At 42.1% G+C, this 19,307-nt stretch overlaps 1 protein-coding gene across 8 annotated transcripts in view; it reads left to right on the forward strand.

Moving 5' to 3' along the window:
• Positions 1-19,307, forward strand: part of POLR3B (RNA polymerase III subunit B) — a 115,048-nt gene that overhangs the window by 82,477 nt on the left and 13,264 nt on the right. For 5 of the 8 annotated variants that reach the window (XM_007100966.3, XM_028490539.2, XM_028490540.2 and 2 more), the window contains 2 exons: positions 17,048-17,151; positions 18,094-18,260. In XM_007100966.3, coding sequence (XP_007101028.1) covers positions 17,048-17,151; positions 18,094-18,260 — 271 coding nt within the window. Of the gene's footprint in view, positions 1-9,173; positions 9,517-12,063; positions 12,260-17,047; positions 17,152-18,093; positions 18,261-19,307 lie in introns of those variants that run through there. The other 3 variants (XR_003680141.2, XR_008617575.1, XM_028490541.2) reach the window with 3 other exon arrangements.

The following is a 19,307-nucleotide window of genomic DNA, read 5'->3' on the forward strand; positions in this document are numbered from 1 at the left end:
GGGGCGCGAACCCGTGTCCCCTGTATCGGCAGGTGGACTCTCAACCACTGCGCCACCAGGGAAGCCCCAGCGTGCTACTTTTGAAAATGAAAACCACACTTGATTAGTAAGTTCCTGTGAATGCAGACCTCTAGGTAAAATGTCAACAAGTCTTTGTGCTGTTGCATTTTTGCAAACAATTAATATGATATGGATAATGTTCATTGACAGAAGTGGTTTCCAACTTGCAGTGATCTGAAATGTAGCAGATTTTAAAGGTCTTTTCACTCTTAGGGGGCTTTGACTAGTACATCACTATATGAAACTGAAAAAAGTCCTCCTGGGTCTCGATGACCTTTCACTTGTAGTGAGGAGTTTATCTTGCTAGTTTTCCTTTTCCAGATGGCTCTTAATCCAAGGGTAAAACCTTCTGATTAGCTTAGATTCCCTTGATATTCCCTTCTCTTACAGCTTCATTAGATTTGTTGAAAAGATTGGGGGGAAAAAAGCAAACAAACAAAAAAATAGGTAATGTAAGCTTTAACAGAGTAATGGGAGGAATGACATAGGACGCTTAACTGAACATAATTTTTATTTCCTTTAAGTATTTTTTTAATTAAATAATAAACGCGCATGGCTTAAAAAAGTCAAATAGGGGCTTCCCTGGTGGCGCAGTGGTTGAGAGTCCGCCTGCCGATGCAGGGAATACGGGTTCGTGCCCCAGTCTGGGAGGATCCCACATGCCGCGGAGCAGCTGGGCCCGTGAGCCGTGGCCGCTGGGCCTGCGCGTCCAGAGCCTGTGCTCCGCAGCGGGAGAGGCCACAGCAGTGAGAGGCCTGCGTACCACAAAAAAAAAAAAAAAAAAAAAAAGTCAAATAGTACAGAAAAGGGTGGCTTGTACTAAAAAACATAAGTCTTTGCCTTTCTTCCAATTCTGCTTCCTAGAAGCAATTTCGTCTCATCTTCGTCTTTGTATTTCTAAATAATATTCTTAAGCAGCCCTATATTCATTCATGTGTTTTAGATGTCACCTGCTGATCTCCCATTATGACAGGTAGGAGGACCGAGCACTTTGCTACCTCTCTTTCCTGCTCCCAACCTCCATTCCCTGCCTAGATTTATCATAATTTTGAGCTACTTAATTATTTAGATTGCATAATTTGACTACATAAATATTGTTCATTCCCAAACCAAGTAATTGTTGAGTATATTTCCTCTGCTATGTAACTTTGTTTTTTCAGAAGTTAATAATTATCTCATTTAAAATTTTTGCTTAATTTTCTTTATTCTTCTCACCATTCTTCTATACCATCAGCAGCCTCTCAGCACAATCTTCCACATGATTAGTAGTCTGTTAGGATCATTTTTTCCCCAGATGATCTCTTTTATAGCACCCCGACTCTTCCTCCTCCAAACTGTGGTGGTTATATACTCTGAGCCAGACCTTCCCAGCCGACATTTTAGGAATCGTAATAGGTGAACTGAGAGATTAATCCTTGTAACCCTCAGGAATGCAGGGCAGAGCCGGGGGCAGCCAAGGCCCTGAGCAGCTCATCTTGTGCGCCCTAAAATGTTTTCCAAAAAGGCTGGGAAGCACTCTGTGTCAGTTTGCTAGGACTGCCAAAATAAAATGCCACAGACTGGGTGGCTTACACAATAGAAATTTATTGTCTCTCAGTTCTGGAGGCCAGAAGTGTAAGATCAAGGTGTCATCAGGGTTGCTTTCTTTTAAGGGCTCTCTCCTTGGCTTGTAGATAGATGGCTGTCTTCTTCTGTGTCTTCACATCATCTTCTCTCTGTACATGTCTGTATCCACATTTCCGCTTTTTATAAGGACAGTAGTCATCCTGGATTAGGGCCCACCCTGATGACCTCATTTTAACCTGACTGCCTCTTTAAAGACCCTGTCTCCCAATAGGGTCATGTTCTGAGGTACTCCAGGAGTTAGGACTCCAACATATGAATTTTCGGGGACACAGTCCACAACGCACTCTAAGCCTGCTGAATGGTAGTCATTTATGAAATTCCCATTTGAGCCCCTGTTTCTTGGCTCTTCCCATTTCACTTTTCTCTCCAGCCCACCCCCACCCCCATAGTGGGATAGTCCGTCCATTACGTTGCTGAGAAAGTGTGCATGGAAGGTAAATTTTTTGAGCTCATGTATGTCTGAACATGTTCTGTCATCATACCTGATGTAGACTTTGGTTGAGTATAGAATTCTAGATTTTAAAATTCTTCTCCCTAAGGATTTTGATCACATTTCTACATTATCATCTGGATTCTGTGCTACTTATCTGAATTGTAATGTCATTCTTCCTGATCGTTGTATGTATGCTCTGTTTCTCTCTGTTTTCCTCCTTCCATCCTTCTCTCTTTCCTCACCCCACCCCACTCTCTGGAAGCTTTTACTATCTTCTTCTTGTCTTGAATTCTGAAATTCCGTAGACCCTTTTTTCATTCCTTGCCCTTGGAAATCAGGCACCCTCTTATTCTAGAAGTTCGGGTTCCTTCAATTCTTGGACATTTTCTTATATTTCTTGTTGGTAATTTCTTCTTCATCATTTTCTTTATGTCCTTTCTGTGTTTCCTATTAGTTAGATATTGGATCTTCCAGATTGATGCTCTAGTTTTCTTACCTTTTCTCCCCCCACTCACCATTCTTTTCTCTTATTTTTCTTTCTAGGCGATTTGATCAGTTTTATTTTCCAGATTTTTTTAACCTACCTATTATATTTTTAATTTCTAATTACAATTTTAAATTTAATTTGTACTCCTCCTTTTTACAACAACAGGTATATATATTTTTTAAATTTTCTTTTAGTTTTTAGCTTTACTTTTTTGGTTGTTTTGTTTTTTGGTTTTCTTCTGTTTCTAATTTTGTCTCCGTTTCTAGAGAAGTTTTTTCCCTCCTATGTGTTTTAGGGTCTTGTTGTTGTGGTTGGAAGCTTTCCTTTAATGTCTGCTGCCTCCTTGAACTTTGGAAGCTCTGTGTCCCAGGGACAGAACTTGTTGACTGGTGGCTGTCATTGTAGGGTGATCAGGCAGCAAACCATTTAGTTTCTACATAGTAGCATCTTTCTAGCTATTGCCTGAAGGTTGCAGCTGGGAATGAGGGTGGGTGCAGTGCTTAAGGCTATCAGCTGACCTTCTGGAAGCTAGATAGGGGCAGGGGGCTGCAGCCCGTGGTTCAGTGCACAGACTTTCACTTAATTCCTCTGTATCAGGCCAGCCCTTCACCCCACCCTCTGCTGTAATTGCTACCTGTGGATCATGGGTCATTGTGGTTCAGTTTCTCTGGTAAGTTTTGGGGTAGAAGGGTAGTTTCTTGGCTGTATGGGGTGGAGAATAGAAACTCGGGTTCTGAGGATTTCTTATACAGACATATATTTCTACAGATGTTTATTAAGTATCTCCTAAGTAAGTGTCTGGTACTATTCTAGGCCCTGGTGATAAGCAGTGAACAAAACAGACAAAATCCCAGCCCTTGTGGGGCCTACATTCTTGTGGGCAAGAGAGATAATGTTAAGTGCTGAGAAGAAAAAAAAAAAAATAAAAGATAGGGGAGCAGAATAGGAAGCATGTGGGGCAGGAGTGGTTAGTCCTGAAGTTCTTTGGTTTTTGGTTTTTGTTTTTTGCGGTACGCGGGCCTCCCACTGTTGTGGCCTCTCCTGTTGTGGAGCACAGGCTCCGGACGCGCAGGCTCAGCGGCCATGGCTCACGGGCCCAGCCGCTCCACGGCATGTGGGATCTTCCCGGACCGGGGCACGAACCCGCGTCCCCTGCATCGGCAGGCGGACTCTCAACCACTGCACCACCAGGGAAGCCCTGTCTTGAAGTTTTAAGTAAAGTGGTCGAGGAGCAGCACCTTGTTGAAAAGATGACTTTGAGGAAAGCCCTGAGAGCAGTAAGGGAGCAGACCCTCTCAGGTGGAAGAGCAGTGGAGGGCAAAGGACGGTCTGAGGCTGCAGCCAGCCTGGAGTGCTCGAGGCCTGGCCACGAGGCCAGTGTGGCCGGAGCAGAGGCAGTCAGAGGTGAGGCCTCGATGGTCACCCTGTGAACTTTGGCTTTTACTCTGAGGGAGAGGGACGCCCCTGGAGGGGCCTGAGCAGATCAGAAATATGATAGGGCGAGTGAACGAGCAGTGATACCAGTTAAAAGGCTGTTGTAAGAGCCCCGGTGGTGAGTGGGAAAAGCCTGGTGGTGGGGGAAGTGGTGAGAAGGGATCAGTCCAGACACATTTTTAGCACAGAGCCCACTGGAATTGCTGATGGATGGGGGCCTTTGAGTCGGTCCTGCTGCTGTCAGCCCCACACCTCATCCCCCTTTTGACAGCACTTTGTGGCTGTTTCCTGAGCCTTCCCAGCAGTGGCAGTGAGGGCTGAGTCAGCTCACTTCCTCGTGCCTCTGCTGCAGGTACGTAGGTTTATTTTTCTCCTTCTTTCAAGTCACTTACTGTTGTTTCCTCTATTCATCAGCTTTCAAAATTCTCTCTTGTCCATTCTTTTTCCTTATAGGTTTATACCTTAATTTTGTCAACTCTCCTGTTAGTGAGGTTTGGAGAAGGAGTAGAGATAAATGTGTGTTTCATCTGCCCTGTTTACTGGAAATCCATATGTCCATTATTCGAGAATTTTCAACATTAGAATACTTAGTGTGCCTGGTTTTTTTCTCTGCAATTTATAGAACTGAAGTTAAAATTATTTTAATAAAAGGTGAGGAGGGTTTTTAGAGCACCAACCTTTTGTCTGCTGACCAGAGCCTTGCCTCCAAGGTACCTTGTTGTTGTTTTGTTTTTGTTTTTTTTTTTTTGGTTGTTCTAATCATTTCTAAGATTTAAAACTAAGTTAAAAATGTTTAAAGTTCACACACTCAGAATTATGACATAAATGCTAACAATTATCAGAAGAGTATTAACAACATTTTGTCAACTCTTAATTATCTGAGAATAGCTTATCTTTTCCCTGGATTATTATTGTAACTAAGGTCTACCATTTTGATCCTTTCCTTGAATGTCACCCATCTGAAGTCAGAGGCATGACAGTAGCAGAAGCCTATTTTTTCAAGTTCTTTTCATTTATATATAAATTGTAAAGATTCAAAAATAGCACTGGTTTTAAAATATTTGTATATGTTGTTGTTAAATATCAGAATACCTCGTTTGCTAACTTTAAGTATATTTTACATTTATCGAGGATAGGAAACATGCCCTACTAATTTATTTAACCCCCCCAAGCCCCCATCACAGCACTTTGCATATTATATGGTATTCACTCAATGTGTCTGTGGAATAATAAAATATCTTAACTGTACAGGTATAACAAGACAAATCTTCCCTCCCCAAATTAGTATAACTTATTCTTCCTAGTAAATATCAGAAATGGAATGAATGTCTCATCTTTATCCAGACTGGTACCAGGGCTTTCATCACCCTAGACTCATAGCTCCCCAGTCCTAACTGACCAACTGGCCACACAAGCCCACTGAAGCTTTTCCAACCAAAATAGCTAAATGCACATGCCCACCCATATGTGCGCCCTGGGCTTCAGTAAGAATCTGCCTTGACAGCCCAAAGAAATCTATTTGGTCATATTTAAGTCACTGCCATGGGCTCAAAACCGTGTTGGGCTCTCTAGGAGGTAGAAAGGAAACTCAACCCTTGGCTAATGCCCCTAAGGAGTTGGCAAAAAGATGAATACAAAGGATTACATATAGTTAAATATTAAACTATATGGTGAAAGACCATTCATGAGAGAGAAGTTGAGAGCTTATTGTAGATAGGGACAAAATCTCAGAGTTTAAAAAGACCTTTTAGAAGTCTAGTCCAAATCCATCTTCCCCAGTATAAGAATTTCTTTTAGATTATTTTTGGCAGATGGTTTTCCACTTTGCACGTGAGCTGTGGAGGGGGCCCCTTGCTGCTTTCTGAGGCAGCCGTTCTGTGGTGGCACCGTTCCGATGGTTATATTGAGCCTGAGTGCGCTTTCCTGTAATGTATACCCGTTAGCCCTGCCCTGCCTTGTGGGCTTACTGAATGGACACATTTCCCCTTTTCTTCATGGCCACCTCTGTTCAGCATTCAAAGAAAGCCTTCAGGTTGAGAAAAAGTATAGCAAAGAGGTAGAGGTCCTGAGCGCTAAGTGAGCAATTTTATCCCTTTGAAATGGAGACGGTTTCCTAGGAGTTGTTACTGGGATTAAACAAAATGATGTGTGTAAAGCAGGGAGCACAGCGCCTGGAGCATCGCCAGCAGTCAGTAAAGGTAACTGCTGGTAGGTCTGTCCCCTGTCTTCTCTCGCAGGCTGGGCAGGAAAGGAAGGCGGCCTGGGTGGGGTTTGGACTTGGAAGGCTGTGATGAAGATTTTTTTTCCTGTGAAAGAAAAAATGGGGAGCAACAGGAAAGAGCAAATCAGTGAAACGTGTTGACCGACAGGAATAAAGACAGCCAAGGAGAGGAAGGAGGCCACAGTGACTGGTGTTAAGCCTGGAAATGAGGGCACCGATCACAAAGCAGCTCTGTGTCTTGTTGAACTTGAGATGATGGAGGATCATCTCAAGTGCTTATATTATTAATTAATTGATCCATTTCTGGAGCTTTCACTATGTACCAGGCACTGGTCTAGATACCGGGAATACAGTGGTCAATACTGACAGGGTCTCTGCTTTCCTGGGGTTTATGTTTTCTTAGGGGAGGAAACAGATGGAAAAGAAGTAAATAAAAACACAAACACAATAATTTAAGATAGTGAGAAGTGCTGCAGATGAAGGCCGATGAGAAAGAGTGACTGGTTTGCGGGGAGAGGGGGTGTGCTGTGGATTGGTGGTCAGGGATGGCCTCTTGCACAAAGCGACATTTGAGCTGAGACCCGGAGGACGAGAAGGAGCCGGAGAAGCAAGGGTCTGGGAGAGTGAAGTTCAACAGCCCCGAGGTATCAGTGAGCTTGGCATAGTCAGGGAATAGACATAAGGCCAGTCTGGCCAGGCATGCGCCTGAGGAGCAACCTGGTTTGAGATAGCGAGAGAAAAAGGATGGGGCACATACTACAGGGCCTTGATAGGAGATTGAGAGTCAGAGTTGTGAGTAGCGTGCTTGCCTACTACAGCTTAGTGCTGGCAGAGTCAGGATTCAGATCCAGATTTTTGATTCCAAGTGCATTGCCCATTCTCTTCATTCCAGTTGAGGTGTTTCTTTTCTCGTTTGATATCTCATTACCACTCTGCCCCCAAGGTTGCCATATTTCCTGAGATTTCCCCTTGGAAAAGACACAACCTTTCCTTGGGACAGAATTCTAATATTTCTTAATATTATATTTAATATTAGTAATTTAAATATTCTAATATTTCCTTAATGAGACACAAAATTCCCTTTCTTCCTGGATAAGCAGCTTCACATAGCACTCCTCTGCCACCACTCCAGAGGAAGCACTATCCTCACATACCTTGTTTTAGAAATGTCTGCCAAACCCCCATATTAAGATACACTCCTGGGCTTCCCTGGTGGCACAGTGGTTGAGAGTCCGCCTGCCGATGCAGGGGACACGGGTTCGTGCCCCGGTCCGGGAGGATCCCACATGCCGCAGAGCGGCTGGGCCCGTGAGCCATGGCCGCTGAGCCTGCGCGTCCGGAGCCTGTGCTCCGCAACGGGAGAAGCCACAACAGTGAGAGGCCCACGTACCGCAAAAAAAAAAAAAAAAAAGATATACTCCTAACACAGAGCTGTATTTTCAGGTATTCCTGTCTTTCTAAAATCACCTCATTGTAAAACACTGTCCCCACTCCCTTCTTTTTTTTTTTTTTTTTTTTTTTTTTGTGGTACGCGGGCCTCTCACTGCTGTGGCCTCTCCCGTTGCGGAGCACAGGCTCCAGAAGCACAGGCCCAGCGGCCATGGCTCACGGGCTCAGCCGCCCCGCGGCATGTGGGATCCTCCCGGACCGGGGCACGAACCCGCGTCCCCTGCATCGACAGGTGGACTCTCAACCACTGCGCCACCAGGGAAGCCCCCCCTCCCTTCTTTAATTGGTCCTCTGGTCAGGCTTGGTAGCTTTGGTTAAAATCCCAAATCTATCAAGAATTTGAGCATATATAAGAGGAAGTAAATTTTTGAGTTCTCCACTTTTCCCATTCTCCTGATTCATCTGGCTAGATGTGATAGTTAGAGCCAGAAGAGGAGGGGTACTTGAGGGGAGTGGCTCGGGCAGTGCTGGCGGGGAGCTGATTTGGAATATTCACATGCAGCAGGCACAGCTGGCGGCGTCTGTATGGAGCCGTGCAGCAGCCGAGCCCTAAGCGTGGGACCCAGAGATGAGCTGGATGAGGCCTGAAAGAGTTGGATGCCAGCAAGTAAAAATGTGAATGAAACGGAGAATAATCCACAATGTCAGTTATGCTATTGTGGTTGTCATGAAATGAGCTGATAAAAATTTCATGTGTCTCACCGTGACTCCTACAGTGATTTCTTTCTGTTTTGGTCTAGATACACACCAGCGTAAGCGCAGTAGTTAGTTGAACTTAGTTTTTACTCTTGAAATATAGAATTGTTTGGAAATTACATATATATATGTATATTTTGGTAACATCTCCTGCAAGCTGACACACGTGTGTTCTCTATGAGAAAATACAAAGATTGTTCTGATGTAGGTCATCTTTATGCCCATCTCTTTTTGCCCCTTCCATTTAGAGCATTTAATTTGTTATTCTCGGTGTTTAGAAAGCGATGTGGCCCTGCAGATGGCCTGATTTTTGTCTTTTGTTAAAAGTTTACTTTGACAAAGCTGTTATTAGGAATTCTTTATGTATATGCATACTACGTAGATGGCATTTCTGTACCTAATGCCTCTTAAAATATCCTCTCTAACAATTAAATGAGACTTGAAAATTTAGTTTCACGGAACATGAGTGTCTCTCCTGCTCAAGCCTGTTCACTTCAAAGGTGGTAGGATAATTAGTAGCTAAATGAAATAAATGTGAAGAGGAAGCTAAACAGCGGTAGCTATGTGTTCTATGTTATAAAAGCTCAGCAAGAAGATTGAAGAGGCCGCAATAAGTGGGTGATCTGGGGCAGGAGAGTCAGTACTAAGTAGTTGGGAATCAGCATCAGTGCTGTGTAATAAGCAAAGCTTGAATGTAATCGATCAGACAGAGAAGCCCCACTGGAGAAGTGAAAGTGTTTGATCAGTAACTGTTAAAAATGTGACAGACCCAGTAAACAGCATCACTTTCTGTGACCTGGGTAATGGAAGAGGACCAAGCAGAGAGAGCCAAGCGTGGAGGAAGGAGAAAGTATTCCGTTAAGGAAGAGGGTGTCACAATTAACATGAAGACTCCTCCAGCCTGAAAAGCAGGTAATATTCATTCACAGCACACTTTTTAGATAAGGGAATTCCAACATAGTTTTCCAATGAGAAATTCAAAGAATTTTAATGAAGTACATTCGTCCTTTGGGTCTTTGTGAGGTCCGTTGCGCATCTCATCACTAAATGCGCAGTGAATCGGCTCCCGCTCAAAGGAGCTGGCCTTTGGTCAAGAATCTCGAGAACAGCTCATCCTTTAGTAGTACGCAAAATATTGGAAAAGGTGAGATGATTTAGTAATAACCTGTACACCAAAGTTATGAAATTGTTGTATGTTTGTTTACCAAGGAAGGAAAGTTTAGTTTTGTTTTAAATTCGAGTGGTGGTGGGAAAATATTAGAACCCCAAAGTCTTGATCTCCTTTCCCAAGTGTTCTAGACTTCCAGGTACTTCAGAGTGAAGCCATGACTTACATAATAGATGCATAATGATGTGTCACAGGGGAAAAGAGAGCAGAGATGGGTCTGGAATGTTCTTCATGTTTTCTCTTCACATTCTTCCTTGATCAGCTTTATAGATAGAGTTAAAGATAGGAAGACACATTCACATAGAATGCTGATTGGAGTCATGTTTGGAACTAGAACTCTTATTAAAATCAAAATAAGTTATGTAAGCCTCTTGAACTTTGGCATAAGTTCTATATGAAGGGAACTCATCGAAGGCAAACACTTTTATCTTGAGCCTTGCTTTCTATGATGGTTAGTGCATTTATTAGAAGGGTGAGCAGATTTCCTGCTCAGTTGGGGTTTTTGTTTGTTTGTTTTATTTTTTAATCCTTTAACAAAAATTATCTGTCAGCCTAAGGAATTCCCCAAGTTAAATTTCATTTCATTGCTCAGGAAACCAAATTATTATATTTCCAGATTTCCTCTTACTTTTGCTGCCATTCACAATGAGGGAGGAAAAAGTGGACTCCTTTGATGTAGGGGGAAAAAAGGCAATATATCACTTCTCTGAAAGAACATTTCTCAGTCTCTCATGTGAAAAAGGATTAGCACCTCCAACAAAGGTCCTGTAGATCACAGAATCGGCAGCAATACCAAACAGTATTCCAAAGGAGAGGAAAAACTGTATTTGAGCAAGAGTGTTTGTCCTGGCAAACAGAAGCTTTTTAATAACTGCAAATCTGAGATAATGGTATACACTCCTCAGTATCGCCCCCTAAATCCTCAGACAGCTAGTTTAAGTGAAGTCAAACTTTGTTTTAAAATAGAAATATAGTCTTACCAAATGCAGTTTTTTCACAGTATTGGTTCATAAGGATTATGCATTTATGGATAACATTGTTTGGAAGATTCGTCTTTGGCCCTCTCTTGTTCAACAAAAGTTTCATTATAAGGTCACTTGCCTCCATTTTGCGTTAATAAAAGTTATTCAGCAACCTGTTAAATTAATTTATTAAGATATTAACTGAATGAATGTTTGTTAGAAGAAAAAAAAGTCTACCCTGACTTTCCAACACATTAAAGAATCTTTATACAGTAGGTATGAAGAGGCTGTGGGAAGTAAGAAAATATTAATTTGTGTGTGGCAGAAAAGCCAAGAGGAAGGTTGGTTTGTTAAACAAGACTGGGCAAAAACTTTGCCTTTTCCAGACCTTCACTTGTTATTTCCATTCTCTATATTATTTTCTCTAAAACTGAGAGAATGAAAAGACTCTGATTTAAAGTAATAATAATAACACCTTGTACTCATGTAGCACTTGAGACTGTCTAAAATCCCCTCTGCTAGTCTGAAGCTTCAAAGTCTGGATGTCTTTGGCTCCCTACTTTGCTTGATCCTGCTTGAATGAAAGACTCCAAGTGGGAGGGGAGAAGGGGGCCGATGGAGCTAACAGTGTGAGCCCCAAGATAAGGTATATGATGCCAGACAATCCTTCAGAGTTTTGTTCCAAAAAGAAGTTCTGGCAACTCTTACTTTAATGTTTGAAATCAAGATTATTTTGTCCACATAGACACCTCGAGAAGATTTTATTTAATTTAGTTTTTTAAGAACAAATTTTGGTCTTCGGTAGCTAGCCAGTAACCCTCTGACCTTTCAGTAAATATCCAAGTAAAGCTTTGAAATTAGGGTGTTTAGTGTTTTATGGCCCAGAATAAAAATCTCCAATTCTGTTTCCAAATAGTGTAGCCTCAACACATTTTATTAAGCTCTTGACACATTCAGCCATGTGTATTTTGTAAAGTTCCTATGGTTATTGTTTTACAATAGCTGCTTCCAGAAGCATTGTAAGGGTTTCAATTAATCAGCCCTTTGTGTGCTTCAGACTATGCAAATTTATCGCATCAAACCATTCAACTGCTCATGGGAAAGCCGTGTAAAAACTGTATTGTCTTCTAGCGCCTCCTCTCATTTAGAGTGATGTTTTAATAAGAAAGCTAATCAAGTTTTCTTATGCATTATTTATCTGTTAACATGTAAGGAAGAGCCGAATTAAAATTATGTCAACCGGGATGTGGCAAGTGATGTGATAGATCTGGAAGCGCTTCAACAACAGAACAAAGCTGATATGATTCAACAGTTTTTGTCTCCTCCCCTCCCCCTTGGGATTATTTAAGGTGGTGGTGTGAGAATAAAAGAAGGTTAATTCAATAACTGGAAGGGAGGAAAGGAAGAAAGGAGTAACCACCTGTGTTAGCCTTCACGTTTTGATTTAGATTTACATTTCTGAATATGTAAAGGCTTATCGAGATGCGTTTGTTCAAAGTAGAAACATTTCTTATTTAACACGAACAGTTGAACTTGAAAGCATTCCTCCTGCTTCTTCGGCCCCGTTTACCACCATATTCATCAGCAGCAAGCTACTCTGCCCTGGAAGTCCGCAGCCCAGGTCCTGTGAAGTTCTGAAGTTATTAGGAGACACCGTCCTGATCGTGTGAAATGATCTGAACAGCCCAGCGGAGTGAGCTGCTTTTCGGTCTCTTCAGCCACAGTTAGTGCAACTGCATCTGCCCCTTCCATTCATTAAGTTGGTCTCCTTTGCGTTGCTAGTTTGCTTCCTGCTGAGAGTAATTAGGTTTCTTATATAATAATAATTCCTTGTATTTAGATGCCGCCTTTCTCTGAGGACCTTAAAGTACCTCTCAGACATTAGCTCATCCGTTCTTCTAACACAATTGCCTCATGAGATAGGTGCTAATTATTCCCATTCCAAAGACCAAACAGCTAAGGCTCACCAGAAAGTGGTGCTTTATCCCCAAGGTAACAATATCAGTTGAACAGCACAGAGACAAATTAAGGTCACCCGATTCCAGGATGTCCCACCCTACACAGGTCTGAGCATCCAAGGGGTGATGAGCCCGTTATAGATCGCGTCCCCCCGGCCCCCATTTATGAACCTCATTAATACCGGGCATTAATACAGTGATCACTCCTTCACCAAACACCAACCCTCTTCTTGCACTAGGACTGATAATAGAGAAGCATCGCAGCATCATTTCACCTTTGCTTAGTGACAGTGTTAAACTGTGCAGAAAAGTCTTGTCTAACGGGTACTCACAGAAAGTAAAAGTAGGCAGTTTAGACTCTGATTAGTGTTATTTCAGCAGGACATACTGCCTGATTTGCTCTGCATCTCTTAGAGCATTAGAACGTGGTAAGCTGAACTATCCAGGTGTTTTCATGGTCAGTATTCAGTTAGGCTCCTCTGCGTGGGACACCTCTCGAGTGGACTCAAGTCCCTGAACCTCTTCGTATCCCCCGCCTCCATCACAGCATCTGTCACGCAGCTTATTAACTGAGGGCATCGAGGGAAATGATTCTCTTTTCTCACTCAGAAAAGGAAGAGTGAAAATATATATCAACCTGAGAGTGATAAACTTAATCCAAAAGTGATTACATAGAAGGTAGACTTGCTAAATAAAAATTTTTTTAATTAAAAAGTGAAGCAGAGTGTGATCTTAAGGGGAGACCTGGCTATCAACAAAAGAGAAAACCCTTTGCTAGCTGGTTCTCAACACATTAAAGTCACACCAAAAACAGATCTCAGATTAAAGATGTTATTACAGTTGTCTTTTTCCAGTTGTTACTTGCTTTACTGTCTTTATATGGTAGTATAATGCTTTAGTTTTCTTCCTTATCTTTTTTCTCACGTTCTTACCTTTTTTTTTTTTTTCCCTATTTGGATTGAGATGGATCCATTACACTAAGACTAGTTTAAAAAAAAAAAGTCCACAAATGACTTTTGAACAAGTGAGTTGCTGTTTACAATTAGAAATACTTTCTAAGAGTAATTTGTCAGATTAACTAGACTTTTGCTGGGTATTCTTAAAATGATTTACGTGTTCTGCGAGGCCCCAGAAATAGAAATAACAAATTGGTGTAAGAGCCTCCAGTGTAGGGGCCGTGACTCGGAGAACCGTGGCAGTGGGTCCCCAGATTTGCCTTTTCCGTGTGGCTTGGCGGTGAGATTTGTGGCTTCCTGAGACTCCCTAAATTCTTCACCTTTACAACTTGAAATTAAGATTGACGGTGATGGGGTAATATTTTATTGACTGGGTATCTGTAGAACCTTTCTGCTCTAACTTTCTGTATTCCAGTTTTTCCTTGTTGTCTGTTTTCATTTGTTAAAAGTTCAGTAGTGTAATCTGTGGTCTAATTCCCATTTGGCCCCTATGAGGGCATTAAGTGTTCCCGGGCCTGTTAAACTGGTGTATTTGCAATTCACTGCCAGGAGGTTGTGCTATAAACAATGGAGTCGAGACACCAGCATGAGCCGGGGGATGAAATTTTATTTTAAAATCTGAAATGCTGTGTAAGCATTTAAGGTATGAATCAGTAATTGTTTCACAACAGCTTCCATTAGATATGGTTTATTTGTAGTCCATCCCCTTTTCAAGGATCCAGGGGAGTGTTAACACACTGAAGCGTACTGCATATCATTTACATTTTTAAACCAGTGTTAAAGGAAAGTAACTATAACTTTTAAGAGTTCTAAATATTGGAAGAGATTTTTATTCCTCTGTCCCTGGAGAAACCAGAGTTTTAATTTTTCATTTGAAAAATAAGAAAAAAACCTTCCTACTTTAATTAAGGATTTGAATAATTCTGAAACAGAAATACCTTTAAAAAAAGAAAGAGAAGTCTGGTTCTAAAATTGAGAACTCTCTTCCCCCCACCAAATGAATTCAGTAAAATACAAACTTTAAAAAATCATTTGTCTAATTTGAGATTCGAGATCATCAAATTCTGTCTAAATATTTTGTTTTAACTTCTAAGCTCATTATGGTTTCTTTGTGTTAACTTGTATTAAAATCTGTCAGCTATGACTGGTCTCATAAGCACAGTCAGCGGACCAGAATAAGTTAATTATTTACTTGTGTCACTAGTGCTCTTCATCTAATGAAATGCACAGCTGTGTTAGATCTGCAGTTGGATGTGTAGCTTCCATTGTTCCGCAAGTCAGCAGAGGGTAGAAGCCGCAATGATGGAGAGCCCTCAGTTCTTTCTGCTGTTCTGGCTTTCTGTGTCGATTTCATGGATCTTTTATCATTCACTTTCACACAAAACAAACAACACAGGCCTGTCTGCTATGGGAACCATCTTGGCATATAAAAGGGTTTTCAGAGCCTAAAGTAATTTTAAGTTAGCTAAGATTTAATTTTTGGCTTACAGGTGCCATTGATTCAGATGTGGCCAAAGCCATTCCTATAATGGAATGAAAAAATCTGTAAGTGACTTATATAACCAATGTATTTTTAAACTGCAGTGTCAGAAAAGGGCTGATAAGAAAATAACTTCCCAAGAAAGGAATCTATATACCAAATATTAATCAGATTTCAAGCAGAGTTATTGGAGATTCAGATTTCAGGGGAGGGAGCATTGCTTTCATTTTAGTAACAAAATGAAGTTAAATTTGCTTGATTAAACTTGTCAGCTAAGACTGAGAATACAAAATGCAAATCATCTCACTCCTTACCCTCCCCCAATATGAGTGTGTCCTGCTTCCGCAGTGGGTTTCTGTACCTCCCGCACCTCACTCCCACCTTCTCTTGTCGAGGGTGAACAGGCAGCTTCCTCTTGAGCAGACGCCAGCATGCCCCTGTGAACTGCTGCTGAAGGGGTGCCGAGGCTTTTCTTCAGTTTTGTTTTTAAGGGATGTAGCTGAACCTTCCACCTCCTCACCAGCCAAAGTGACATTCTCACCCAAGCACGTCCCAGGGACTGGCCTCTTGAGGAGTTGCCGTTTTTAACATTTTGTTCACTGCTAAACAATGTTGTTGTCGGTTGCACCTAGATTTACAGTTTGATGTCTTTCAGAGTAGATTTCCCAGTAGCCCTAGTGTTTTGTCAGATAATTTCAGTGTGGACAAGATGGATTTTTGGAGGGGAGAAAGGAGGGTCACAGACTTCGCTTGATTTAAATTCTGACACATTGTAGCTGAATTTGAAATAAAGTGAACTGAATGTTTCTGGGCTTAATGTAGGAAAGCATATGTTCTTTATAATAAACAATACTATTTCAACCGAAAAGGCATGCTCTAGAATTCAACTTCATAAACCGAATTACCATATTGTTCGTAGCCACTGGAAATCTGAACATTGATAACCGATGTTAAATAGGCAGATGGCACGCTTTTTCTTTAGACTTCAGGTCTGGGTGATTATAACATGCACAAAAATCTTATTTTAAAATAGTTTGAGTAATTATGTAGAAATCAAACTGAGGAAAGAAACGTTTCTTTGAGAACAGTTTCTTTTCAATAGGTGCAGATGATTGATAACTTTGTCTACAAAGGAAAAGAAATTTCATGTTAAGAAATATAAAAGCGTTTTTTTCTTGGTCCAGTGCCGCTGTACACTAGTTTTCTAATTCTGAATTAGGTAGCTTGTGGTGAACAATCTAAATTGTACCCATATAGTCGTTCTACCAGGAAAGAAATCAGAGGAATTTAAAACTATTTAAGCAGTAAGATCCCTTACAGGTTAGAATAATATTTAGGGAGTAATAAAGTACAACTAATTTAAGAGACCATCAGTAGAGTGCAGAGAGTTGGTGGGGTTTGGTTTGGTTTTCATTCTTAGAATTTCATTTCTAATTCCAGCCTTTTCTTCCAAGAGTAATTTGGCATTTAATTTTCTCGTTCAGCACTTTTCTAGCGTGCCGTAAGCTATAGGAATTGCAGTTCCCTAGGGCAGCTTAGGCTTGGCCAGGGGAGCCCTTGCAGAAACCAGCCCACCAGCCAGGGCGCGGCAGCCAGGAGGTAGACCTGTCAGCGCATCAGCCACTCACAAGGACTCCTTGTCCCAGGTTTTAAAACCACAGTCTAAACACATCCCTTGCCCAGTCAGTTCTGGTGGTCAGAGAACTCGCATTCCTGTGCTGTGGGTACGGTAGGTAGCAGATCACAGACTGGCTGACAAGGAGCGAGATTGCCGCTGACTCGCAGCGTCGGGAACGACGACGGGGCTGGGGCGTGGGGAAGCCACCGCTCTCGCCTGTCTGGGGCGAGAGAGGCCGGGCAGACGGCCTGACCGCACGTTGTGTCTCATGCCAGAAGGCCGACCTGCAGACTGCAGTGCCTTTCTGCAAGGACAGTCGTTCTTGAACTGTTCGTGTAGCAGGATTGTTGGAAGTTGCTTTTATTACTCTTGATGGAGACCACGGAGAAGGTTTGAGAGCAGTGGAAATAGAGATGGCAGCAGGGAGATCCCAATTAAGTACTGTGTTCTTCCTTTGTGCCGGTCGGCTCTACGTGGCATGAAATCTTCTCTCCCCCAGGTGTTTGTGGCTTGATCGTCCCTCAGGAAGACATGCCATTTTGTGATTCTGGCATCTGTCCGGACATCATAATGAACCCCCATGGCTTCCCATCTCGAATGACGGTCAGTACGGGTTGTTTTTTTTTGGTTTTTCTGTTTTAAGAAAGAATGTTATCTTTTTTAAAAAAATAATAAATCTATTTATTAATTTATTTTTAGCTGCGTTGGGTCTTTGTTGCGGCGCTCGGGCTTCTCCTTGCGGTGGCCTGTCGTTACGGAGCACGGGCTCTAGGCGCACGGGCTTCAGCAGTTGTGGCGCACGGGCTCAGTAGTTGTGGCTCGCCGGCTCTAGAGCGCAGGCTCAGCAGCCGCAGCGCACAGGCTTAGTTGCTCCGCAGCATGTTGGATCCTCCGGGACCGGGGCTCGAACCCATGTCCCCTGCATTGGCAGGAGGACTCCCAGCCACTGCGCCACCAGGGAAGCCCAGTTAGTACGGGGTTTTCAGAGGTGCTGCCTTTAAGGAAAAAGGCAGGCAGTTGGTTTGTAGTGAGCAGAGGAGATGGGGCCCTGAAACTGATTTTCGGAAAGGGCCCTTTTACCTCTTGCCAAATAAATAGGTCCCTAGACCCTGACAATGGGGGCTAATCTCCTCTACAGAGGGGGTGTGGAGAGGCCTGGGCTTCCCTTCGAGAGCAGTCTTCTGAGTGATGAACTCACCCCTCAACAGAAGAACCCCATGTATCAATGTATCTCTCCCTTTCTGTGGTTACCATTCTGTCATCCTTGCTCCGACACTTACCAGCTCTGGGACTTCAAAATTGCTTAACCCCTCTGTTTCCTCAGATGTAAACTGAGGGAGGTAATAGTACCTATCCCATCGGGGTTTTGGAGGCGTAAACTTAGGTCACAGTAAGAGAGGATAAATATTTGCTACTACTGATTTACCACTCTTATTAATAGTAGTAGTCTTACAATCTTTTGGAAGAAATAAGCCAGAGCTAAATAAACAGACAGAATTCCTAAACCACAGGAAGGTGCTCACTTAATTTGTTCACATCCCACAGGTGGGAAAGTTAATAGAGCTGTTGGCGGGCAAGGCCGGCGTGTTAGACGGCAGATTCCACTACGGCACTGCGTTTGGAGGCAGTAAAGTGAAGGATGTGTGTGAGGACCTCGTTCGCCACGGTTATAACTACTTGGGGAAAGACTATGTTACATCTGGCATCACAGGGTGAGTATGTGTTTAGACGTCTTAAAGGAAAATTATGATTTTATTAAAAGTAAAAGTATTAAAGTAAAAGTATGATTTTATTAAAGTAAAAGGATAAAAGTAAAAATATGATAAGGCATAAGAGCCCTTAAGATATACGGCTTTACTCCTTTAAGAAATCTGATACAAGAAAATCCAGATCTATGGTGGACGTCACAGCTAAGCTATGGTGGTAGTGATTTTGCGGTATGTGTGTATCACATCAACACGTTGTACACCTTACATGATGTTATTTGTCAATTATATCTCGGTGAAACTGGGGGAGGGGAGAAAAGAAAGTCCAAATTTAGAAAACTAATAAACTAAGGAGTGCTCTTTTGCCGATAAGGCTCCCATTTAAAAAGTAGAAAAGATCTTACTTACCAAAATAGGATTTCTACACAGCTTTTAAAGAACACATAAATTGTCTATAATACAAAATCTCTTAACTGTTGGCCTTTCTCTGCACTACAGTGATGAATATCAGATACTTAGCGCTCTGACACATAGCCTGAGGCCTAACATTTGCGTGTTCATTCACCAGTGACGTGTTAAACACCTAACATGTGCTAGGTACTAAGTATGTAACAGTGAACAAAATAGACGTGGTCCCTGACCTGTGGGGCTGACCACTGAGATTTGTTACTAGACATTAAAAAATAAGACAAAAGGTAACTTCTCAGCAGGGCCTACCCTGACTACTTACTTTAAAACCACAACTCAGTGTTGCCTATTTCCTGCTGTATTTTTCTCTGTAGCATTCATCATTATCAAGTAATGTAACAATACCATATAATATCATTATCTGTCTCTCCAATGGGAATGTAACCTACATGAGAGCAGGGCTTGTCAGTTTTGTTTACTGTTTTATTTCCAGTGTCTAGCACAGGGCCTGACATACAGCAGGCGCTCCATAAGTGTTTGTTGAATAAAGGAATGAAAACAAATCAATACAAGTACAAATAGCTCTCACCAAAATGAAACCAAAGAATAAGTTAGAAGACCCCTGTGAGGAGGTGGCTATTTCGG

The sequence above is a fragment of the Physeter macrocephalus genome, chromosome 6 (assembly GCF_002837175.3).
Source record: "Physeter macrocephalus isolate SW-GA chromosome 6, ASM283717v5, whole genome shotgun sequence".
Lineage (NCBI taxonomy): Eukaryota > Metazoa > Chordata > Mammalia > Artiodactyla > Physeteridae > Physeter > Physeter macrocephalus.